Source organism: Diabrotica undecimpunctata, chromosome 1, assembly GCF_040954645.1.
Source record: "Diabrotica undecimpunctata isolate CICGRU chromosome 1, icDiaUnde3, whole genome shotgun sequence".
In the NCBI taxonomy this organism is placed as follows: Eukaryota; Metazoa; Arthropoda; class Insecta; order Coleoptera; family Chrysomelidae; genus Diabrotica; species Diabrotica undecimpunctata.
This window is the reverse complement of record NC_092803.1, coordinates 204,746,921-204,774,072: the sequence shown is the minus strand read 5'-3', so window position 1 is coordinate 204,774,072 and position 27,152 is coordinate 204,746,921. Positions and strand designations below refer to the sequence as shown.

Sequence of the window (27,152 nt, the reverse complement as noted above, 5' to 3'; positions counted from 1 at the left end):
TCGACGGTTCCCTTGGGATCTAAGCCGTATTTTTCGGCCTCGCTCTGCAATTCCTCTTTGCAAAGTCGGTTTATCCACGACGTACCTGTTACTAAGTCTGTGTCTTTATCTGTCGGCATGTTATTAATTTTGCTCGGGCGCCAGTTTGTGATGGACAGCTCTTTCGGGGCGACAGACTCAGTAAAACACAAGTTTGAAATAAAAATAAATCTATTAATTTAGTATATCTACAATAAATAAAAATAAAAAGGAATTCTACGTTGTATACTTATAATACAATGAATAAAACTAAAACGAATTCTACGTCCCCGTCTGGATCCCGCGATGAACGAAGTCCTCGGCGAACGTCTATAAAAGAAAAGAAATTAATTAGTACTAATAAGAAACGAAATGGGGGAAATCGATCGCGCGCAGATTTATACTCGCTTTCGCTTCAATTCAGCGAAAGCTCCGAATACGCTCGCAAACAAAATATTTAGCTGTGCAGACCCATGGCAATGTTAAATCCACAATACCGACAGGTTCCGCTTGGCTAAGGACAGAGTATGATCCTCAATACGGAAATCTCTCTGTCCCGGTTGGTTCTGTGCAGATCCACGGTAATGCTCAATACGCAATACCGATGGGTTCCGCTTGGTTAGGGACAGAGTATGATCCTCAATACGGAAATCTCTCTATCCGGAATGGCTCGCAGGTTCACTACACCGGTGAGTCAGGGAGCCTAGAGCGCTAGCTACAAGACTATCTAATTCCGCTATTCACACGCCTTAAATAGCCGTTCTGAATCCCACTTGGCCGTCACGTTGTAGAAGTGGATGCGCAAATATTGACACTCCCACGGTTCGAACTGTTAAACGATCGGAGCATCGTTACAAACAGGTGACGTAAAAGTGACAGATGACGTTACAGCGCCACTGTGAGAGAACATTTTAAATTAGACCTTGTGGCAAGTGATACCTCGTTTGAAAGATATTGAAAATACCTATTCAGTCATAATAATTTTGTTTCAGTTTAAGCTTATTTTGATAAATAAATTAAATAAATACTAAAATTGCAGCTTCTCATTTAATAAATATTTAACAACCAGTTTTTATAGTAAGTGTTCAAAATGTGCTTCATCTACTTTTTGACAGTAATGCATCCTATTTCTAAACTCTTGCCGTACTCGTTCAAATATGTCGGGGGAAATTGCCCATCATTCTTCAACAATTCGTTGTTTCAAAATGTCAATATTGTCGGGTGTTGTAACGTAAACTTTAGATTTCAAGTATTCCCATAGAAAAAAATCTAATGGTGTGAGGTCCAGTGACCGAGCTGGCCATTCTATTGTACCTCGTCGTCCAATCCATCTACCACGATTATTTCTCATCTAGGTAACCTCTTTTGAGAGAAAAGGTACTTTCGTCACTAAAACATATTGTTGTTATGTAATCGGGCTGTTGGTTAATAATCACATTTTCACAGAATTCTAATCTTCGATGTCATCATCTGAAAGTTGGCGCACAATTTTTAATTTGTATGGATGAATTTCTTTTTCAGACAATAATCGGTGTACCGTCTTTTGACTGATTCCATAGTTAGATGCAACTTGGACTGCAGAAGAAGTAGGGTTCACTCCCATTTCTAAAATTATGTCAATTTTTTTGTCATCACTAATTGATGGTCGACCAGATCGTTTGACATCTTGAACACTATCTGTTTGTTTAAACTACCGAAGAAGCTTCCTCAAATAAGCTCTCGATCTAGGGCGATCGGGTTACCTCTCATTAAAAAGACGTTCCGCTGAATGGAAATTATTTCCACATTCACCAATTATTAACGCAGCTGCTACTTTGTCGGCTACAGTACGTACCATTCTGCCTTTGTAAAAATTTAAACGTCTCGTTAAACAATAATTAAACTAAATATTATCTAAGAACAACTAACTAAAAACAACTTGACTAAACTTGAATTGACTAAATAAAGCAGAAATAGAAACTAAATATTGAGCTATTGAGCTATAACACTTTTGCAAATTAAAAACAACTAGAAAATGGACAAACGTCAACTTTTTTGACATTTTGACATTTAAATGCCAAATTAAATGCCAAGTTTTAGTCTTCATTTAATTTATTCTTTATATTATAATAGTCTCCCATTTTATACCGCTGTCGCGGCTTTGGGAGTATAGCAGGGTAGTCTGCTATATCTAGGGCCTACGGTATACAAGGAAGGTAACATGGCCAGTGCTACGCTTCAACCGTCTATTATTACCCCTGGTTTTACCCAAGGTACTCATTTTTATTCAGGCTGAGTCGACCTGGGGCCTATAGACATTTTTAAAATGTCTAGATGTTCTTGCCGGCGGTAGGATTCGAACTCCGGACCACCGGCTTGCGAGGCAAGCATCCTACCGCTTGCGCTACGCAGGTCCTATTCTTTAAAATCATCTTAAATCCAAACAAAATGAGTATGATTGAATAGGTATATTAAAATAATTGTAGTTTCTCATTTAATTAATAAATATTCTAACGTTCGCCTCTGGTTAATTGTCAAAAAAGTTGACGTTGATGTAAAAATAGTTAGAGAATTGAAAAACGTCAATGGCGGATGTTTTAATATTTATTAATTAAATGTGGAACTACAATTTTAGTATTTATTTATTTTATTCATTAAAATGAGCTTAAACTCAAATAAAATTAATGGTTGAATGGGTATTGTCATTACCTTTCAAACGAGGTATCACTTGCCATAAGGTCCTATTTAAAATTATCTGTCAAACTGGTACTGTAACGTCATCTGTCAGTATTACGCCACTTGTTATGATTAGTTAAGAAACCCACGTCTGTTTATTACCTCCCTTCAAATTTTACTATTATAAGTATAACCGTTCAAAAGATACGAGGGGGGAACGGACTTTTGACTAGCACTGTATAATAATTTCTAAGCTTAGCTTAAGAACTAGTAAGTACCTATTATAATTTTAAAAATAAAATAGAATACCCAAAAAAAAGTAGATAACTGAAACAAAAATTTTTAATTTAATTTTTATCGACAATCCTTAGATAAACGAATAAATATCATCTTTTAAAGCACGAAATAAAATATTTTCTTCATCTTTTGAAATTCCTTTTTTTTAATACCTATTTCAGTTTTGTTAAAACTCTCTGACCAATTTTTTCCGGGATACCTTTCATCTATTTTTCAAAACTGTTGATTTTTTGGATCGACTTTTTTATTTATTTATTTTTTTATTTATTTTTATGGCTTCGGCAGTTTGCCATACAGCCAGTTACATGATCTTTTAATCTCATTAGGTACAGTAAAAAGTTTTTGAGTTATTTGCAATCGAATAGACTAAAATAGATAAATTTACAACATTTAACAAATGGATCGACTTAACTAAGGACATTTGATGTTTCTCCAACTATTTTATTGTTTCACTCACAAAACAAAAGTTTTGTTAGTGAAAAATTACAATTTGTGTTGTGATTTCCTCGACTTTTGTTTTTGATGTTACCCAGTCGATCTTCTTTTTATCTGACAGTCGTATATCTATAATATACGTCTAATCAGAAAGTGTCAATACGAAGATTTAAAAATTTTCGATATATTTTCTATATAGCTTTTAAAAATGGCGACAGAAATTACGGGGCTAGAGATAGAGTAAGCAAAACAAATCGAAACGTTTGCGAACGGTTACTCAGGGTTTGTTTGGAGAGCTAGGTCGTAGATAAGTGGATAACCAGGGGGCTGGAATGAGGTAACTACAAAAGTGAAACAAAAGAGGTACCTACATGAATCTCCTGGACAAACACAATACAAGAAGGTTCTTAAGCTATTTAAAATAAGGACGCCATTTAGAAGAATCTACCTGTTGGATGAAAGAAAGGCTCTTCCTTCCTAAAAAATATAAAAAAGGGTTATCAACTTTTTAAAAGAAATAATACTCTTTTTTAGGGAAAAAAATTACATATTTATTGCTGTCCCATCACAAACAGGTACAAATATAATTTTTTGTTTGAACCTATTCTCTATCCTTCCATTGTTGGATGTAGGTCTCCCCCAGTTCTCCCCATCTTTCCCTATCTTGAGCTGTTCTCTGCCATGTGGGACCTCCTGGTTTCCTGATGTCATCTTTCCACCTCATCTGTGGTCTGTCTCTTGATCTCTTTGGTATGGACGCCACTTTCCGATGGCATTGTTCCATCGTCCGTCTTGGAGACGTTCATTGTGTCCAGCCCATTTCCATTTCAGTTTTGCTGCTTGTTCTATCGCGTCTACTGTCTTTGTTCTGGTTCTGATCCACTGGTTACGATTTCTATCTTTAAGTGATATACCCAACATTTGTCTCTCCATCGCTCTTTGTGCCTTCCTTATCCTATCCAAATTGGCCTGTGTAAATGTCCATGTCTGTGCTCCGTAGGTGAGCACCGGTATTATACAGGAGTTATATACCTTGCTTCGTAAGTATAGAGGGATTGTTTGATTTTTTAGAACGTAAGAAAGTTTGCCGAACGCTGCCCATCCCATTCTTACTCGTCTCGATATTTCGGCTGTTTGATTTTCTCTGTTAGCTCTGATTGCTTGTCCTAGATAGATATACTCATTTACCTGTTCTATTTCTGTTGGTATTTTTATTGCCTCTTGGTCTTCCGTGTTTGTCATTACTTTTGTTTTGTTGAAGTTAATTTTTAGGCCTTTTTGCAGTGATTTTTCATGAAGTTCATTCAGCATTAATTCTAGTTCTTGTCGTTCCGAGGAGATCAGGAGTATATCATCCGCATATCTAAGGTGATTTAGGTACTTTCCGTTAATACATATGCCTCTGTTTTCCCAATCTGTGGGATACAAATATAAATAGCAATACAAAATAACGAAAAAACAAACTTACTATGTTACTATCGGTTTACAAACTCTAGAAGTTGGAGATACTATAAGAACTTACAATTGTTAATGGGTGATATTTTGTAGCAGAAATAAATTATTACAAATAAAAAATATATTTTTAAATGAAACTATCCATAGAGGTTAACTTTAAAAAAAAAAAACAAAATAAACCAAGATCTCAATTATGATTAGGTATGTGTCAATTGTCAAGAAAATAAAGCTAGCTGTCAGATATCAATATTAAATTTTAAAACTTTGAGAATAATTAATATTACAGCTAGGCCACACCCTAACATTTATAATTTTGCTTATTACCATTTTTTAACTTGTTATGAAAGAAATTATTGATAGAAAATGTCTATTTTTACTTTAACAGTTCAACAAAAAGTTACCTGAATTTTACTAAATGTTATTTTTTTTTCTTTAAAATTTCTGGAGTTGGAACTGCACTCGAATTCACTGCAACGCAAAAAACTGCATCTCACACTGCGAAATAGCGTGGAATGACTTGGGACAAACAAAATGAGGATGGAAGCTGGGTACTGGGACGCAATCTTTGAAACTTGGCTTCTTAAAACTTAAGCGAAATGGAACCATGTGGGCATCGTTCAAATTTGTTGGAAAAGCCGTTTTACAAATCCCTCAGATGAGAGACGACTCGAAACAAAACAGTGACTACTATTGCGAAAACTGACACATTACATACCGTTCCTTCAAACTGCCTGCGCCACGTCTGCTCTCTATAAAATTTCTTCCAAACCTAACCTAACTTCACTTCAACTGCTACATACTACCAAACTTCTCCACTTCCGATAACAAAACAAAAACCAATAAGGAAAAACCACTACGAATTAGATGAAAATTCGGACCAACACCGAAACCAACTGCCTCTGACAGCGGCTTCACTGAGTGATGTAATTATCTTTAAAATTCATTCGCTCAAATCGGTATAAACAAAGCACATAAACGGGAATATTTCTGTTTACTTGAAGCGCAAAATATGCTAAAGTGGCTCTGGATCAAAGAATACCGAAGCAATACAATAAAGGATTAAAAATACTTTTTCGGTGTTTTAACATATACAAGGTGATTTGAAATGCTACAATGCACCCTCAATTAGGACCACCACCTAATTACCATCCAAATGCATGGCAATGTATTCGGGTGGTAATGGAGTTTTAAGCAGTCTTGCTCTAAAAAATTGCACCCTTAAAGGATATTTAATGAAAATGTTTTCCCATTTTTTATTAACTAATTTACAAGTGGAAATTGCAGCCGTATAGTGGCAGCAACGCGATTCAGGCCTTTAAGATTTGATGCTGTTTTGATGCTATTTTATTGGTGAGCACAACCTAAAATAAAAGTTTGTTAAAGCTTCTTTTATGAAATGAATCTTGAAACTGTATTGTTATTTTTTGCTTCCAGTTTATTTAAACACTAAATATTTCTTCGTTTAAACCTAAAATGATAAGACATTAGTAAAAACGTATCTAAAAACTTGTTCAAACTTATAGACTTTGATTGGCCTGTCGTAAGTGGCCTACAAAATATATTAAAAGGTTGATAATAATTGATCGATACTTTTGTGTTGTGATTTTTGAAAATTTTAAGAATTGCTATAATAAATATTACATCCAGATGCCTAATTCACCCTCTGATCGAAGTGTTCCCTAATGAGTGTTCCATATTCATTCCACATTAAGTCAAAATAGCCAGTGGGCGGTAGGCGGCAGCCGATGCTAATTCAACCGGTATTATAATTAGCTGTTTGCTTTAAAATTGGTGTAAATTCAATACGTCCATTCAAATGCCCAGCCAACCGTGCTCTTTAGTGATTTAATTTCTTCGATATCAAGGAATGTCTAATCAACCGAAATTGATCATCATTTAACACGATAAATGGACATTAAATATGGTATTAGGTTAACAGTAACCTTTTCAAATACGATACTTATGATGAAAGAGTCACCCAATCGTCGGTAATAAACGCTTAACGTTTGCTAATATGAATTTGAATGATAAGGTAGGGTTTTTAGGTAGGCCCTCTGCTTTAAACTTTTACAATTACCGACTTTTATGATAATGACTATTTTAATAAAAATAATATGTACTATATGCTATATTCGTATGCACCGGATTACTTGCATTTATGATAAATTAATCAGCACTTTCTCTATCATGTTTATCAATTTGTCGTGTTCTAAAACAGAAAGACGGTATTAGATTTAATTTCGATGTAGTGCATCTGCAAGCCGCTTATACGTATTTCAACCTCGTTATGAGAATAAGAATCATTTGTAAAGGTTTATATAATTTATAATTTTAATATTCATTTTTTTATAGGAATTTGTATTTTCAGCAGTAGTCTAATTATATTTGGTTGTTAAATAGCTGGGATGGTCTTAAAATTTTCGTGTTGAAGAGTTTGTTCGTGACAAAAAGCACATTTTTGGATGTTATTTAAAAGTGATAATTTACAAATCAAAACAAAAAGCTTTAACTTCATTGTAATTTTTTTAACAAAAAGCGTTAACAATGTTTTCTGATGACACGTCAAGGCAAATAACGGCGCCTACTACGTTTTTACCAATGTTTTGTATTGATATCGGTTATTCTATAGATTTGGTGCTATTCCACTAGAACGTTATTCTATAGAAGAGTGGTCTTCTTAAAATTTAAATTGATGTCTTGGAATTCTATGAGAGATTCGAGCAGAAACCTATTTGTTCGATAATATTTTGCAGATTTAGGGCTAATTATAAGCTAGACTAGTTTTCATACCTTAGGGATACGGATATAAGCTTTCGCTTTTCTGGGATTGACGTTTTTCTTAATATCATTGACCATATCTTTTGGGCTGACATAGTTAATTTCACCTTATTGTACGGGAAAGAGGATTTTTCAGTCAACTGTATTATCATATTCGTTGTATTTAGCTGAATTGGTTTTTTTTAAGGAGAATGGTCGGAATTGGTGTCTGATACGTCTTTTTAGTTATGAAGAAATCAATCAGATTACTCAATACATTGGTTTGCCTGTTAAAAAAATTACATTTTGACTGGGCCTGCAGGAGTTTCCTTTGATTGTAATTAGTATAGATTAACAATAGGTGTGCTTAACATCAAAATCATCAACGATTATATATACATAATCTTGTAGATTCCTTCTTTATATCGCTTGAAAATTTTTCACTTTTTTTACAATATTTTACAAATTTCATTTTTTTTTTGAAATAGTAGTTTTTCAAAAATACATTCTTACTATCTAAAAATAATTATAGTTATTGATGAGCTAACCCAAACATTTCTTGTTGACGTATATCGTCCGACTAGTCACTCTTATTGATACAACAATGTCAGATTATGTTCAACAAGGTGTGGTTCGGGTTTATCTCTTGATTTGATTGATAAGGAATCGCTCGAAGAGAACTAGTTTACTCACATACACACACACTGCTTCTTTTTAGGTTCGTAAAATGCATGACGCGCATTTGCATTCGATAAGAGTAATTGGCCTCTTCGGAAAATGCCATTAATTTATAATGAATTATTTGATTTGGATTACCATATGCGGCGAACAGGCTTACGCGTTATTTAAGATAATCAAGATGGGTATCGGATGCAGTTTTGATGAGCTTTAGCAGCTCAACTGCTTATTAGTACATTTATTATGGTGTATGAAATTGTCACATTATTCCATGGTTATGGTTAAGTTGGTTGATTTTATTAATGTCTCTATATACTGTTGATTTTTTAGCGATATTGATTGTGAATAACATTTTGTATATTTTCAACACCATGTTTTGTGTTGTCTTAAATTAAAGAATTACTTCACGTGAAACAAGGTGACATCCTATCGCCAAAAGCTATTGAAGCATTAAATTTTGATAAAGTTATCATTCTAATTACTAAAAATCTAGACAGAGTGAAAAAAGTTAATGAGCTAGATAATATCTACTTAGAAATTAGAAAACGAAATATCAAATCTAAAGAATAAAACGACTAGCTAGATAGTCTGAAAATGAAAGATTTAAACGTTGAGGATTTTAGTAGAACCGACTCTACGAACTTTACAACAGAAACTACAAAACCGCTGCAGATAATTATAAATTTTGGCCAGTACATTTCACAATACATCTCAAACCAAGTCTGCTTTCGTCTTTCACTCCTACTGCTCCCAGAAACTTGCACCTGGGCAATTCTTCCCATTCGGTGAATTATTTCCTCACAAAACTTACTGATGATAATAGTACCGACTCAAGTTGGACAGCCACTAAACATCTTCAACGTCCAATAGCTCAAGTGCCTCATATTAAAAAAGATGATTACGAGCGCTCGTAAGAATCAATTCAAATCAATTCGAAAAAACACAAGGTTGGATTTAATAATAGCAGAGATTTTGAGATTCCAAAGAAATTAATTACTTTCATCAACTCTTATATTCGGCTTAACCATGTACTAGATGGAAAACAGCCGAAGTCCTAATGGTTCCAAAACCTGGTGTGAACTTGAGCAGAGTGTCATATCGATCCATTTCACTATTACCAATAATGTAAAAGTTGTCTGAGAAATTGATCTTAAAACGTTTTTAATCTATCATTGGCCAAAGAGATACAAAAGTACAAAAATCGAATAAACTTGCATAATGCTTGGCAAAACTATCTGGCGAAACTGACCTATTAACACAGATGGACAGAAGTACTTATAAAGACAGTAAAGACCAATAATATTGTATGTTTCAAAAACAACAGCAGACACAACCCAAACGCTGTTAAAAATGGCAGAGGCGAGTCTATATTAGAACACAATGTCCTAAAGGCAATTCCTCAGTCTATCTTTGAAAAATCATCAATTTCATGTAAAAATCTTTTACAGGTCTTTCAAGGTTCTAAAAGGTATACAAGAGATAGCTGATGATAACTCTCCGAAGAAGTATACCTTTCTTAATCTATTATAAACAGTGAAAAAAACATTTTTTGCCTATAAAACATTCATATACATTTTAGAGAAAAATAGTTTAAATAAAAGTTGTAGATCTTAAAAACGAAGGAGAACGAAGGAAACGAATGAAGAAGGCAAAAGGAAATCTATAGAATATGTAGAAATCAATAAAACAATAAGCCGAATGATAAAAGAAAATAAGAGAAAAGAACAAGAAATAAAAATGGAAGAAATATTACAGAACAACAAAAATATGAAATGCTTAAGACCGAAATTAGGTAAGTGTGAAATAAACAAAATAAAAGATGTAAACGGAGTAGAAACAAACATTAAAGATGACATCATAAATATAATCCACCATGTCTACTCAGAATTATATAAAACAAAAAAGGAACCACCAGAAAAAATTAAAAACCAACTTAAGGCTAAAATAAAAAATGTCAACTCAGAGCTACAGCCAGAAATAAGCAAATCAGAAATAAAGAAGGCATTGAAAGAAATGAAAAACAACAAATCGCCTGGAAAAGATTGAATAACTGCAGAGATGCTGAAATATGGTGGAAAAGTGGTAATTAATATTCTACATTACCTTTTTAACAAGATATTAAAAGAAAAAAGAATCCCAAACCACTGGAAGGAATCCGTAACCATTATCCTACACAAGAAAGGAGATAAAGAACATAAACAATTGACCGAGATAATTGCCTTATTTTTGCAGTAATTTATAAATGTTAATAACTTTGTGTTTGAATAATGACATGTAATAGAACTACTTGAAACAATAGCAATTAATGAGTTATTGAAGTGTACTGAAGTGAAGAGTTATTGTTTTTAAATGAGCATAGATAAATGAAAATAGATTAGAAAGGATCGAAAAGGGATCGAACAGAAACTATTGTAGTAATTTGAATAAAGATTGATAGAGATGAAGAGAAAATAAAAAAAGAAGATATGACATATTTCATAAAAATACACTTAAAAGAAGAAGTAAATATAGAAAGAGCAATAAAACTATGGCGGAAAACTTCTCTGCTACAAATAAAAGAACACGTGGAAAATAATTATGCAAAAAAGAGTCAACTGAAAAAGCTAAAGGTTAAGAAGGTATTCATAAATGATGATCTAATGACGAAAGAAAGAGAAATGAGAAAAGACATCTGAAAAATGTAAAGAAATCAGGGAAAATGGTAAAACGGTAAAAGTAGGTTTTAAAAAGATCATAATAGACCAAGAGGAATAGAGATGGGAAAAGAAAAGCATATTTAAAATAGTGGGATACAAAAAAACGGGGAGTAACAGGGAGTAAAAAACAAAAAATATGATAAAGGCAAGACTGACAAAAAATCTCTGGCAATGACAACGAACGAATTAATAGAGGAGTTGAGACTGCAAAATTGAGTATACTAGCAATATCATAGATCAAGGAAAAGGACAAGGAGTAGTAAAAATGGAAAATAATCATTCCTTAACATCAAGCGGACTATCAGATGATAAAAGAGCAGCTGAAGGTGTAGGCTCTATAATACATAAAAGACTGGAAAAACAGATATACTTCTGGAAAGCATGGTCAAACAGAATATTACTAATAGAAATGAATGATAATGAGTGTAGCCGTAATAAAACTATTATAGTAATATATGGACCCAACGAAGATGATAACGCACAAAGCAAAGATAAATTTTGGGAAGAGTTAACGTTTGCAACAAAAGCCGCAAGAGGAGAAATATACATTGCAGGGGATTTTAACAGTAGGGTAGGAATAAAAGACGAAGAAATGACCAGAACTATGGAAGATTATTAGAAATTGGCATTTTAAACAATAGGACAGTAACTAATAGGTTCTTTAAACAAAAGGAAATCCACGTGAGTACTAAAGAAGTAAAAAAGTCGAAATGAAAAATCTATAATTGACTATATACAAGATGAAAGCAATGATAGAAGAAAAGTAATGGATACAAAAGTACACAGAGGACCCGAAATAGGCAGCGACCATTACATGGTAGTAACAAAGATACGAGAAAAAATAAAAAAGACGAAAAAGACTAGTATAGAAAAGAAAAAACCAATGGAACACTACAAGGACTTGCTACTAAATGCAGCTAAGGAAGTATGCGGAACAAGTAAAAAAGACCATAACTTAAGAAGGTAAATTCTTTTAAAGATTGTGTTTTTTCACCACCTTCTCAGTGAGCCTATTTACAAGCACGTGGCTTAAAAAATATCAGGGTATTATAAATTTTTATAAGCTAAAAAGTGAGCTCTTTTTCAAACGGTTTTTTTAGTAATAATTTTGATCGCTCTCCGAGATAAACAAATTTAATGACTTACAACAATTTAGTATACTCTATAAGCCATTCACTCAACAAAGACAGTCATAATTACAAAATCATTAACAATGAAATCAGAAAAATGATAAGAGAGGAAAAACAAACTTACTATGAGGAAAAATGTAAAGAGATAGAGATCTTCAGAACAAAATACGACCTCTTCAACCTACATAAAAAGGTTAAAGAAATGGTAGGGCTACAAAAAAGAAACCACAACACAGCTCTTTTAGATCAAAATGGAAATACTATAATAACGACTGACGAAAAGGTAAAACGATGGAAAGAATATATAGAAGAGCTCTTCGACAACGAAAGAGAAAACATACAAGATATGTCTTTCGAGGACAGAGAAACAAATATAGAAATTAGAAAGGAAGAAATATTGTATGCACTAAAGAACGGTGAATGATTGATGAAGAAAAATGCTAGAGAATGCACTGACCACCGCACCATATGCCTAATGTCTCACATACTTAAAATGTTTCTAAAGATCATCCATAAACGCATTTACCAAATACTTGATATGGATATTGAGGAAGCTCTGTGAAGCTCTCTTTGCATTCAACGTACTAATCTCGAGATGCTTGAATGTGAACCAAGATATGTACGTCGGTTTCATAGATTACAACAAGGTTTTCGATAAAGTCCGCCACAAAGAGCTAATGGACGTCGATATTAAAAGAGGGGTGCGACAGGGGTGTGTATTGTCACCACTACTATTCAATGCATACTCTGAAGAAATTATGAAAATAGCTCTTGAGGGAGAAACAGCAGGAATAAAGGTCAATGAAACACCAAACAACAACATTAGATATGCGGACGATACTATCATAACAGCAGACAACCTCCGAGACCTCCAAAAGCTAATGAACAAGATAGTTGAGTATGGAGAAGAATATGGATTATCAATAAACATCAAGAAAACTAAATTTATGAGGCTATCAAAAACCCAAAATAATTATAAAAGCCTGACAATTAACGGTAGAACTTGAGAATAAGTTGAAAACTACAATTATCTTGTACTTACAAGAAAACTGAAATTAGACTTGAGAGTTACGCTGACAATGTGTTATATTTTCTCGACTCTGCTTTACGGGATAGAAGCATGGACACTTAACGCGTCGACTATTAAAAAGTTGGAGGCATTTGAACTGTGGGTGTATAGAAGAATCCTGAAGATATCATGGACCGACCATGTAACAAACGACAAAGTCATCAGAAGGGTCAACAAAAGAATGAAAATATTGGAAACGATCAAGACACGAAAGCTACAATACCTGGGGCATGTTATGCATAATGAAAGATACAACATACTTCACTTAATTATACAAGGGAAAATCCAGGGCAAGAGAAGTGTAGGAAGGAGAAGAATCTCATGGTTGCGTAACTTGAGGGAATGGTACGGATGCACATCAATCGAACTAATCAGTGCGGCAGCATCTAAGATCAGAATAGCCTTGATGATTGCCAACCTCCGTCGCGGAGGTGGCACGTAAAGAAAAAGGAGAATAACTCATTAACTGCCATAATTTCAACTAGTTATATTACATCAAAAAATCATTCCAAACGTCATTCCAAAAAATGTTTATTAACATTTATAGATTACTGCAAAAATGAGGGTGTTTTGAAATTATCTGTCAATTCTTTATGTATTTGTATTGTATGTATTTCTCTAGAATGCATAAGAAACGTTTTATAGAAAATTTTTATGATTGTTGAAAAAACAGAGCAAAAACAGCTGTACGTCTTCACATAATTGTCATCAGCTATCTCTCATATACCTTCTAGAACCTTCCTAAAACCTGTATAAGATTTTTTCAGCTTGTTTTCTTTTCTGGTCTAAATGTACAAAGTATAAACGCGTGGATACCATACAGATAAAAAACTGACACAATCAGATAAGTATAATGAAGGAGACTAAAGTGGTGAAAATAGCAAGATTAAATCACCAAATTTTAGAAGAATTATCGGCTCACCACGCAAAAAATGAAGCGACAACCTTTTCTAGAATTAACAATTCGCTATTGCAAGACAAAAGCATTTTTATCTAAATATTTATTGAATAAATTACCCTTACGTATCTTTCAAATAATTTCTCGATAAAAAGCTAGACTTTGTAAAGAGGACACCATCGATAAAATCATCTCAAAGTTGGTTGAACCGAGTGATAAAAATGTTGAAGTTCGTCGTTATCAGTTTTGGACCTATCGCACAATCGTCAAACAGCATCCAAATTCAATAATTATCGTATTATCCAACGTTATTGATTTGTTTTGAACGATTGCTATCTAACAGATAAATTTAGGTCGAGATATTTGTTGGTGGATTAAACTAATAATAGCTCTGTAGCTAGGCACGTATACAACGATTTGAGAGTACTTTCGTATTTGAGATCATGTCTCGTTGAAAACAAACAAATATGCGTCAGATATGAACACAGTTGCAGATTCAGCGAAGAAACTGAGTCAATCGCATTTTTGATGACTTTATTTCATTGAAAAACGAACAATGTCGAATTTATTTAAAAGAGATGTTATAATAAAAGAAATGAGAGGGAAACTGTTTTTAAATCACTAGCAAATTGTAAACAGTGAACGATGAAACGACAATAGGAGGAATATTTGTTCAATTCAATCTTTACAGTATCATTCCTCAGTTATTAATTTCCACAAAAAAAAACGATCCACAGAAACCATTTGCGTTAAACCACTTCCACAGAACCATTTCTACAATTGCAAAAAACCATTTCCACTAAAATCCACTCCTAGAAAATACAATAAAATGCTTTAAGTGGAAGTTTGACTTTTTATTATAGTACTTAGACCATTCTGGTATTTTGTTTTCATAGTTTATCAATTTTAGGGCATCTTCAATCATTTTTTTTCTTTCTTTAACGTTCTTAAATATGATTTGCGTGTCCGTCTTTATGAGAACAGTGATAAAGAAGGAGAATAAGTAATAACTACCTGTATTTCTTGCGTTCGTACACAATGAAAAGGCTTTTTAGTATTGAAATGTGGGCTATAGAACAAGTTAATAATAATTGTTGAATAGATACGAGATATAGGCAACTAATACATAATACATATTAAAAAACAACTGTGGTAATACAACTAGACGAAAATACAAATCTCATCCTTATTAAGAGAGGAGTTAGACAAGGTGACGTAATATTGCCAAAGCTTTTAAATCTAGCTCTAGAAGACGTCTTCAAAACTAAAAATTGGTCAACATATGGCACCAAAGTTAACGGCAATAAGTTAAACCACCTCGGATTAGCTGACGACATCGTGATTATGAGTGACATGGGTGACAGTATGGTAACAGTATGGGTGACATACCCAACGAATGGTTGACCTCAACATTCATTTGTCTCCCAAAAAAGAAAAATGCTAGAGAATGCACTGACCACCGTACCATAAGCCTGATGTCTCACACACTTAAATTGTTTTTAAAGATCATTCATAAACGCATTTACAAAACACTTGATATGGATATTGAAGAAACTCAATTTGGATTCCGTAATGGCGTAGGTACCCGTGAAGCTCTATTTGCATTCAACGTACTAATCCAGAGATGCTTGGATGTGAACCAAGATATGTACGTCTGTTTCATAGACTACAACAAAGCTTTCGACAAAGTCCGCCACAAAGAGCTAATGGAGATCCTCAAAGCAAAACAAATACAACACAATGACCTTCGAATTATAACAAATCTATATTATAAACAGCAGGCACACGTACGCATTAATGAACACACATCAGAAGAGTTCGAAGTTAAAAGAGGAGTGCGACAGGGGTGTGTATTGTCACCACTACTATTCAATGCATACTCTGAAGAAATTATGAAAAGAGCTCTTGAGGGAGAAACAGCAGGAATCAAAGTCAATGGAACACCAATTAACAACATTAGATATGCGAACGATACTATCATAATAACAGACAACCTCCGAGACCTCCAAAAGCTAATGAACAAGATAGTTGAGTATGGAGAGGAATATGGATTATCAATAAACACCAAGAAAACCAAATTTATGAGGATATCAAAAACCCAAAATAATGGTGAAAGCCTGACAATTAACGGTAGTGCTTTAGAACAAGTTGAAAACTACCACTATCTTGGCACAATACTTAATCATACAAACGATTACTCCAAAGAAATCAAAGTTCGAATAGAGAAAGCACGTACAAACTTCAATAAAATGAGAAAGGTACTTTGTGTAAGAGAACTAAAATTGGACTTGAGAGTTAGGCTGGCAAGGTGCTATATTTTCTCGACTCTTCTTTATGGGATAGAAGCATGGACACTTAACGCGTCGACTGCTAAAAAGTTGGAAGCATTTGAAATGTGGGTGTATAGAAGAATCCTGAAGATATCATGGACCGAGCATGTAACAAACAACGAAGTCATGAGAAGAATCAACAAAAGAATGGAAGTATTGGAAACCATCAAGACACGAAAGCTGCAATACCTGGGGCATGTTATGCGTAATGAGAGATACAACCTACTTCAATTGATTATACAAGGGAAAATCCAGGGCAAGAGAAGTGTAGGAAGAAGAATCTCATGGTTGCGTAACTTGAGGGAATGGTACGGATGCACATCAATTGAACTATTCAGAGCAGCAGCATCTAAGATCAGAATAGCCATGATGATTGCCAACCTCCGTCGCGGAGATGGCACGTGAAAGAAGATCGTGATTATAGCGAGCATATTCAAGGAACTACAAATTATGATAGAGGAACAGGCATTCAGCTCCCAATACGTCAGGATTTGGAAAACTCAGTTGGATACTTAAGAATCGTAAATTACCTCAATACTTGAGGAGCAACGTATTCAATCAGTGCTTCCTTCCTATCATGATATATGGATGTCGAACCTGAACCCTAACGAAGACAAATATGAATAAACTAGCGACAACGGAAAGGGCAATGGAAAGAACAATATTAGGTATACGACTGTCGGATAAAAAGAGAAATTAGATCATTAGTAAGATCAAAAACCAAAAGTCGAGAATATCACAACAAAAATTGACAAACTCAAATAAAGCTTTGCAGGTCACACTATTAGACAAGAAGATCAACGTTGGAATGCCACAATACAACATTGGAGACCTTACAAAGGTAGACGACCAAGAGGAAGACTACAGATGAGATGGGTAGATGAGATGGATAGAGATTGATGGAGGGAGTTCGGAGAGGCCTATGTCTAAGCAGAAGAAAATGTCTTTCTTTTACCTTCCTCGATGTATTACTTCCATCGTAACTTGTTAATTTTCGCTCCTAAAAAGTTTTTGTTTATGCTTCTGAATATGGGTTCTGTGTCTCGATTTGTTCAGATTTTTTATTATTTCTTGAATTCCATTATATATTTATGACCTATATTTTCTTATTTTTTTTAGCCCTACAGTTTTTATTCCTACTTTAAATTTTTTTAGTTATTTTAAAGGTTATTTCTTGTGTTATTTTTTACTTTAACTTTTAACTACTTTTTACATCTATCTTTGGACATACACTTCCTACTCTTTCCCCAATTGTTCTCTATCCTGGGCTGGTTACATTATTCTCGATTCTCCATGTTGTTTTATGCCGTTTCATCATCTGAATTGTGATATTTCCTTTCTCGTTTTGTAATTCCATGATCTCTAATGTATAAGTATACGAAGATATTAACATTCTCAAACCCAGAGAGCCAAAAAAAAAGAGACGACGACCGCGTATAAGATGGATTGATGATGTGAAAGAAGAACTTAAGATTCTAAGGAAGTTGCTATGAATCGACGGGAGTGGCAACTCCTCTGCGAGCAAGCCAAAATCCACAAAGGATTGTCTTACTAATTATAATGATGATGATATGTAGTTTTTTTTGTCTCAAAGTATGCCCATCAAATCTCCAATTAAATTTTGCTACTGAATATTTTAACACATTTTTTACTTTGGTTTTATTACAAATCGAGCTCTTTATTTTGGTATGTGATAGTTTGATGTTCAGCATTTGCCTTGTCAAAAATCGTTGTGTTTTCGCTATCTTTTCTAGAATGTTCTTTTCTGGTTCTTCTGTAGAATATGGCTTAATGGATCTGGTTCTATACTCTATTCACGACCTCTGGCTTATAAAACGCTGATGATCGTAACTTAAGTGAAGTTCTTATTTATTACTATTATATAAATACTCAATTCTTCATTGCTCTACTCTTCTGGAATTCACAGATCTTGATTGTCTCCTTAACACATCCCATATATTTCATCGTTTTTAAGTCCGGAAATACGAAATTTGTATATTTAATAAATTTACATTTGTTATAATACCATTATAACATTATACCATAAATGATAGCAATAAATATGGTAGTAAAATACATAAAAATGACATAAAAAGTAGATTGCTGCAGCTGATTGTGATAAAGTTTATTAAATTTGGAAGACAGAAATGTATGGATCACGTGCATCGCATAAAATCCTCTAAACCATCAAAACTTATATCAAAAACGATAAAATACAGAAGAAGGCGGTTTACGAAATGACCAAGAATAAACTGTATGAACCAAATATAAAAAGATCGAGACTCGAAGCTAGAAACAAAACAAAAAATACAACTGAATGCGGAGACATAATTATACATTAACGCCCAATCAATGCTGTGAAGTCAATGTTGATGATTGATGTACAACCAATTGACTGTATGTACATCTCAAGACATTAGGTAATAAATAAGATTTTTTTAAATTTTGGAAAAGTATATCAAAAATACATTTTGCATGAAAATGATTCAAATTATCTATTATTTTATTGCGAATTATTGTAATCCTTTAAATAAAGAGTTAAATACATAATAAGTACTGTGAAATTATGGATACAGCGATACCAAACTTGATCAATTGCACAAATACTGTCTAAACTAAAACTGTCCAACAAACGTCAAATTGGAAAACTCAAGAAGGAAGAAAAAATGGAAAAATGTAGAAAAAAGTATTTGTAATTTTCCCAATCTAGATTATAAATATTAAATTATTATAAAAACTTTTCTTTACTGTTGTACGGAGTTGAGTCGTGGACTCTCACAGACGCTACGTGCAAGAAAATTGAAGCGTTCGAAATGTGGCTTTATCCTCGAAACCTAAAGATATCCTGTACCGACCACGTCACTAAATAAGACGTTTTATTAAGAATTCAAAAAGGAAAAGAGTTTTTAACCACAATAAAAACAGCCAAAATCGAATACCTTGGTCAATTCATGAGGATCAGCGAAAAATATGGGTTGCTGCAATTAATTCTATACGGAAAAGTAGAAGGAAAACGAGAATCAGGAAGGCAAAAGATTTCCTAAATAACCACAAATCTTTTCAGAGCAGCAGTTTACAACATACAGATTGCCATGATGGTCACCAACATCCGAAACAGATAGGCTCTACAAGAAAAAGAAGAAGAAGAAGATTATCAATATGTATCTAGGTCGAATAGTTATATCTAGACTTCGGCAAATATGCAAATAAAAATGTAGAAAATATGCGCATAAATATGCACGTGTTTACCCGAAAATATGCAAATATTTTACAAAATATGCATACAAATAAATAAAACAATCGTAAAATAGTAACAATTTTATTTAAAAAAAAAAGTGTACATAACTAAATATTTCCTACTATTCATTAAGATTTACATTTATTTTAAGTAACTACATCATTTTTAAGTATGAATAAACTTATTTAGAATTATGGTAACAATAAATGACCAAGTGGTGTTCAAAATTTTCTAACAAAAACTTGTGGCTTCTGTCTGAGTACATATATTTATATATGGAAAAACTTCGTTCAACATCAAGTGATGTAACGGGAGCATTTTTCAAACTAACCAAAACATTTGGTTCTAAATTAATTGTTTCCGAAATATTTCCAGCTAGAACACTGACTACTTCAGAAAGAATATGGTAACCTTTATTTTTTTCCATAGTAGCTTCAAATTTTTTTAAAATATCTTTTCCAATATTAGGTCCTACCTCTAACGTTCCGACAACATGACGCAAATTCTTTTATTAATGCTGTACTTTCGAACAATGACAGTTTTGGTGATTCTAACTGAGTAATTGTTTTTTGAACAAAACTAAAATTTGATTTTATAAATGAAAGTTCTTGTTGAAGCAAGTTACTCTCAAAAGTTTGTTTAGAATCCAAAAGAGATTGGGAACTTTCATCTGTTAACGTATCAATTATGTTCTTTATTTTAACAAAATGATCTGCATAAAAATTAGCTGCTTCTAACCATGTTCCCCATCGCGTTAAAATAGGTTGTGGTGGAAGAGGAATGTTAGGTAGCATTTCTTTATAAAGTTGAATTCTTATAGGAGATTTAAGAAATACTTTTTTGACACTGGATATCATAGTATTTACAAGAGGAAACTTTTTTCGTATTTCCTCTGCAACTCTGTTTAATCCATGCGCTACACAAGTAACATGTATTAAATCTGGGAAAAATATTTTTAAATTTTGTCCTGCTTTCACCATATAAGGAGCAGCATTCGATAAAATAAGCAGTAATTTATTAGAAGGAATAGTTGTCGGAAGAAAAAAAGTTGCTAATGTTTCTTGTATAAAACGCGAAATTGTTAAAGCATTTGTTTTCTCAAGTTGCTGGCATGAAATAAGATGAGATTTTGGTAAGGTATCTTCTTTAAGAACACCAATCAATAAATGAGCAATATACTTTCCTGAGGAATCAGTGGTTTCGTCTACAGATATGTAAAAATAATTATCTGCAATTTCTTCCTTAATATTAATTAACACCGACGAGTATAGCCCGTTCACATTATTTCTTCTTAGAGACCGATCACTTGGAACATTAAGTTTGCAATATTTTTTTAGAAACGAACTAAAATTTACATTTGCTAATTTTGAAAGCGGTGTGTTTGCAGATACTAATGCGCGACACAAGTCTTCATTAAAAGTTTCTTGCTCATCTAATTTTTTTGAAGTAGATTGGAAACATTTAGCCATTGAAGTTTGATGTTTTCCTCCTATTTTTCCTTTTTTTGCAATGTGTGAAGCAGTTCTCACATGTTGGTCTATCTGAAATTTCTTCTCACATGCTATCTATAAATAAAAATAAAAACCTTTATTTTAACCCAACCTTTAAAATATAAAAATATACAAGGTGTTTTTGGTTAATCAAATAACTGGTTTGGAAAAAAAAACACTCGCTAAGTGTTTTAAATGCAGTATTAATCCACAAATTAGTTTTTGTTACTAACCATTAGTACATCATATAACTTATTTTAAAATTCAACAAAAGTTTTTTTTTGTTAATTCAATTACAATAAAAATAATTGTGTTTTAGAATAGCTGACTTCATAAAAAAAAGTGAAGGTGAAAAATTTTTCTAAATACACACCATTGTATTGTACCATGGACAATTTTTTCTCACTAAAGGAAGCTATTTTTCATTTAAAAACAACCTACGAGTACTAAATTTCAAGTAAATACGTTTATTGGTTTTAAAGTTATTGTTGTTATTAACTAAAAGAATTTAATTTTTTTTAATTTTAACACCCTGTATCTCGAAAAGTAAATAAGTTTGACCCCTCATTAACTATATCGTTTTGTTCAATTTTTCGAGTGTCATTTGGAAACACCCTGTATGTATGAAATATTAGATACTTACAATTTTGCCACAGACTGAACAGTAGATTTTTCCCATATCCATAGACAGCTCTTTATAAGGTTTAATCCAAGTTGAAGCACTGGTTGTTTTAGGCATTATAAAATCACAATCTTCCTTTTTGTTACGCACAACGAGTGTTTACGCTTTGAATATCAAAACAAAAATGATTTACAAATCTGAGCATCAAATTAGAAATGTTTAGGTACCTAATTCAATAAACTGGGAGATTTTGGAAAATCCCTAAATTAGGAACAAAACTATTAGCCGTTTACCTGCTGTTAAGATACAATAAATTGTAGATAGATTTGGGGATTAGATCATAAAATGCAAATGAGCGAACCCTTAGCGATTATCCAATAACTGAATGCCTCAGTGACCGAGACTTTCTAAGAATGTTGAGGGCTACTTAAATTGATCTTCTTTGAAATTGTAAATGTTTTGTACCTGTAGAGATTACGTACTTAGATCATTTCTTGATTAAAATGACTACAAAATTTTATACAAGAATTGAAATAAATTGGTATGTTTAAAAATTTTCAAATACAGTATAAAAATCTGAACTTTTATGCACTTTATGCAAACTTTTATACAAATATGCCAAAATATGAAATATTTGCATAAAATATGCACAATATGCAAAATATGCAATATGCATATTTGCCGAAGTCTAGTTATATCACTGTTTAAAAAGCAACTGTTACAATTGCAAAAACTTTAGTATTGATTTGACATTTAATTCTTTTTGAATTTTTAAACAGATCTTATGACGATCGATATATGGATTATTATCTTAAATATTAATTTTTACTAGTAATCCGTAAAAATACACAGTGGAGAGGCTCATGTGAACATTTTAAGTGCAATTTTTTGCGATAACGATAGCAATCTTTTGAAATTCCCTCTTGTTGATAATCACACGAATTCCAATACTTATCAAAAATGATATCCAATACTTATCAATATGATAATAAATATTTAATCACATGTTATTATAATTAAAAAATATGATAACTGAAAAATTTTGCAAATAGATGTATTCGCAAGTGCTATAGTCGTAATGATAAAAGAAAAATATTGTATGAACAACATTTCATTTTCTATAACGAAAAGAGGAAAAAAGTGAGCAAACCTTAATCGAGAAAAAACACTATTTAAATCTTTGTAGAATTATGTTTCGCCTTTGGAGGTGAAAAACGAACAAGAAAATATGAGTGGTTGGCTTATAATGTAACAGAGGTATGTAAAGCTAATTTGGATCCCCGTGCGATGCTTCTTTATAGCGCAATAAAATAAATGCATGTAAGTTATTACGTCTTTTATGTAGTTTGGGTTTATCTTTTTTATGCCTTTTGGGTGGTGTTTCATTAGAAGTTTCCCTCTTCTCCAAAGCAAATGTCTAGGTCCGCCACTGACTTACAAAAATATGTCCAAATTAATAATATAGAATGGTATACTAATAACTGCATCCGTAGAAGACGATATGCATAATATTACACTTTTTACAAACCATCAATATTTTATCAACTTTTTCTCATTGGACAATCAACTCAAACTTCCAACTGCCATTTTATTGTCTGAAAATATAACTATAACAATCAACAACTGGGGAATTGCTGATTGAGTTTGTCAATTGTTAGGTTTGATCCAAAGGCCAAAGGTATTTTCAAATCTTTAGCTTGGAACAGGGAATACCATCCAGTCCATTTTCTATCAATGAAAGTTGTCTCCGGCCGTACTTCATCTTATTTACTTTTCTTTTAGCTAGAATTTCCATGAGAGTAAATGCAAGAAACAACACTCTACTTACTATCAACAACATGCAGATTGAAAATGTGGAAAACTTTACGTATCTTGGAAATGTCATAACAGAAAGCGGAGGTACAGAGGACGATATTTGTACGAGGATACGAAAAGCTCAACAAGCATTCAGCATGCTCAACCCTGTTTGGAGATCTGTCGAGTATACTACAATGACAAAGATCCGCACATTCCCGTCCAATGACATGTCTGTTCTACTCTACGGATGTGTTGACTGGAAAGTGACAAAACCCTTACCGATAAACTGCAGCTCTTTATTAATAAATGTCTATGACGAATCGTTCGTATTTTCTGGCCTAACATCATCAGAAACGAAGATCTACTACACCTGATCGAACAAAAAAGGGTAAAATATCACATAAAGTCCAGAAAGTGGGGTTGGATTGGTCACACACTCAGAAAAAATGAAATTCAATTCAATTCAATTCCAGTATTGCAAAGATTGTCCTAGAGTGAAATCCCCAAGGAAGAAGAATAAGAGGTCGCCCAGTACAAACTTGGAGAAGATCCATCATGGACGAGATAAGAGGTCAAGTCAAAGTGTTGGAATGAGGTGAAGGCCTTAACGCAAAATAGAACCCGAGGGCGCGTTTTCACTGAAGCTCTATGCTCCACTTAGGAGTTCAAGAACCTTATATATATATAGAATGTACATAATATTAACACAACATATTGTATACAAGTCTTCAGGACTTCCGCAGAGATTCTATGTATAACCTTTTTACACCCAAAATTTAGCTTTGTTTCTATAAATGACGAAAATTACTTTATCTCTATCACAAAATGTTTCTAGAGAATTTTCTACACAACTAAGACAGAACAACTCTACAAAATAGGAATTTAGATTCTCTTGGCAAAATCATTCCCAAGAGCAAGATAGAATTTCCAAAAAATCAACTGGGAAGACTTTATTACAGAAAACGTAGTAACCGACTCAGCAAGAATATCTCCTAAATCGTGAAATTACAGACGCTTCGTCTAATGAAAGTGAGTCTTAATATCAGAGCCACTTGACAGACAAATATTACGAAACAAGTCATGAACTGCTTAAAAAACTTTCTATCCAAGAACAAATTCTTATTCCTAATCATGGCAAGCAGGCATTTTTGCTATTTTGTATTTTACTCCCGTATTTATTATCCTATAGTGATTCGTATATTTTTATATTCTCATCTTTATGAATGTTAATATCTCGTACATCATCATTATAACGTTTGCTTTTTAGTTGGTTTTAAATTTTCTTTTTCTGTAGGTAAAATAGCCTATTAGGATTGGTAGTCAGTGATAAATCGACAAACAGAACTGTGGTAATCCTGACAAACGACTAACGAGCTTGTGTGTCTATTACAAAAAAATGAAGACATCGAACTTAAGCAAAACTGAATGCGCAAGTAACACAATGCTTCATTTCACTATACGAGTCCGACTTTCAGTTAAATGCTTTCACGTCAATAAGCTTGAGCTGAACTTAACTTAACCATAGGATGTATCAGATTCACACCAACATACTGGCTGTCCACAATAATTGAGAATGGGACGAGAAAACGACATCCAAGGCTCGAGCAAATAAAGCAAATTGCACTGTCATTATTAATTTGGCTCCAAAGGCTATTAGTGGTATTATTTTTTTTATATTTTCCCCATTCACGAGACGAGACATGTGGACATCGGATAGACTCAAACTGATGAACTGAGGGAATTAGTAATTATCACAGCTTTGTGATAATTACTAACAAGTTCCTTAGACTACAGTAACATCCTAGTGATTGATTGTAATTTAAATTATAAAATAGCATTTGAAGTAACTGCTATTCCTATACGATTAGTGGATTTGGATGCATCTGTATAAATATGGTAACAATCGGAAAAACAGGAGAGTTTTTACGAAACAAGTAGTTTATTATTGCAGGATAAGTTTCAAATTTGTTGTATTTGGTGAGAGTTAGATCACAGTGTTTTCCAAGTTGGAGGTAGAGCTTTAGTTAAGGAAGAATTTTGGAAATTGGATACTATGAGATGATACGTACCTTCGGATTCTCTCGTAGAATGAATGATCGGTCCAATTGTTTTTATTGTAATTTTCTTTGTAACCCTCTCAAAATGGCATGGTAAATGCTTGGACACATGAAGCGTAAGCTAACGAAAGATACATTCTTTGGAATGTTAAAGGTGGTTAACCCTTTAAATATTGTAGACTTTCAATCAGGCTTGTATGAGAAGCTTCTATAACTATGCTTAATGCTTTTTTTGTACAATTTCGAGTTGAAAAAATACTTTTTTCTTTGCAGAAGAGTAAATAATTAACCAATTGTCAAGTTTTGATCTTATAAGTGATTTGTAAATGCGAGTAAGGCTTTTAAAACTGATCCCCAATTGTTGTTACACAAAGTTCGCATTAAACTAAAACTTTTTAATAATTTATTTTACAATCAATTATATTGTCATTAGTAGAATACCCTTTTCCGAAAACCGTGTATCTAGTCTTTGGCACCGTAGACTACAAAACGTTTCAAGCTTTTCTCTTCTATATTTATATAAAAACATTTTGGATTTATATATAAATTTCGTAATTTTCTATTACCGTAAATATGTAGTATTTCTGTAACGATCTTTTGTCGGCTTAAAAGCGAGCCCACCTTATCAGATACCTCCTTATCAGTCATTATATCTCCAGCTATGAATACAACGATAAGGAAACTTATATAAAGGTAAATAAACGTGTTGGTATCTTTTTGTACAGTTATGTTAAACATTGTAGCGTATTCGTGCGGTAGTATGCTAGTTTTTCCGAAAGTGCAGCGAACAATTTGTTACTATTAAGTTTTGATTGTTGTTAGTTAATTTGAAGTTTGTTAAAATGATAGATACAAGGACTTACGAAAATTATAAACCTACAAGTGTATTGAAGAAACGATATTTTGCTAGGGAATTGCAGCGACTGAAGATTATCAAAGGTAATCGGTTGTTTTTTGTACAGAAATTAAGCACAAATATAAATTTTTTTTTCACGTTTGTATTAATTTTTAAATATTGCCGGTAGAATTAATATTGTCTTTCTGATGGTACCGGCAGATATGATTAAGTTTACTTATTGATAACATAGATAACGGTGTAACGGCAAATCTATTCGTGAAGTAGGCATTATAAGCCCCTTTTGGAATTATCACCTGGTATGCCAAATATAAATATATATAAATTTGATCTTAGACCTGGGATTATCCGATCTTCAGGTTTTAGAATTTGTGACGTAGACTACCAGCTTTCTTGCCTTCTTTTAATGGATCTTTCTGGTAGTCTGGTGTCTGTTGATCCTTAATATCTTGCTATCGGGGCTAGTCTCTCACTATCCCTGGTTCTATTCCCATCTTCTTTGTCTTACCAATCATACAACATCCTGATTTTACGTATCCTTGTAAAGTTTGAGTTAGGTAATTTTATGATAATATGTAGGATTTTTACCATTTTCTTTTACTAGTAATTTATTTAATAATTCAACTTAAGAAGATCAAACATAGAGTGGAACAAAGTGATACTCAATCTCTTGA

The 27,152-nt window shown here is 33.0% G+C and overlaps 1 protein-coding gene across 3 annotated transcripts in view; it reads left to right on the top strand.

Moving 5' to 3' along the window:
- Positions 1-27,152, top strand: part of ush (Zinc finger protein ush) — a 427,478-nt gene that overhangs the window by 329,107 nt on the left and 71,219 nt on the right. The window contains exon 1 of one of the 3 annotated variants that reach the window (XM_072521037.1): positions 26,361-26,561. The exons of the other annotated variants lie outside the window; for them this stretch is intronic. Coding sequence (XP_072377138.1) covers positions 26,465-26,561 — 97 coding nt within the window. The 5' untranslated portion in view covers positions 26,361-26,464. Of the gene's footprint in view, positions 1-26,360; positions 26,562-27,152 lie in introns of those variants that run through there. 3 annotated transcript variants of the gene reach the window in all.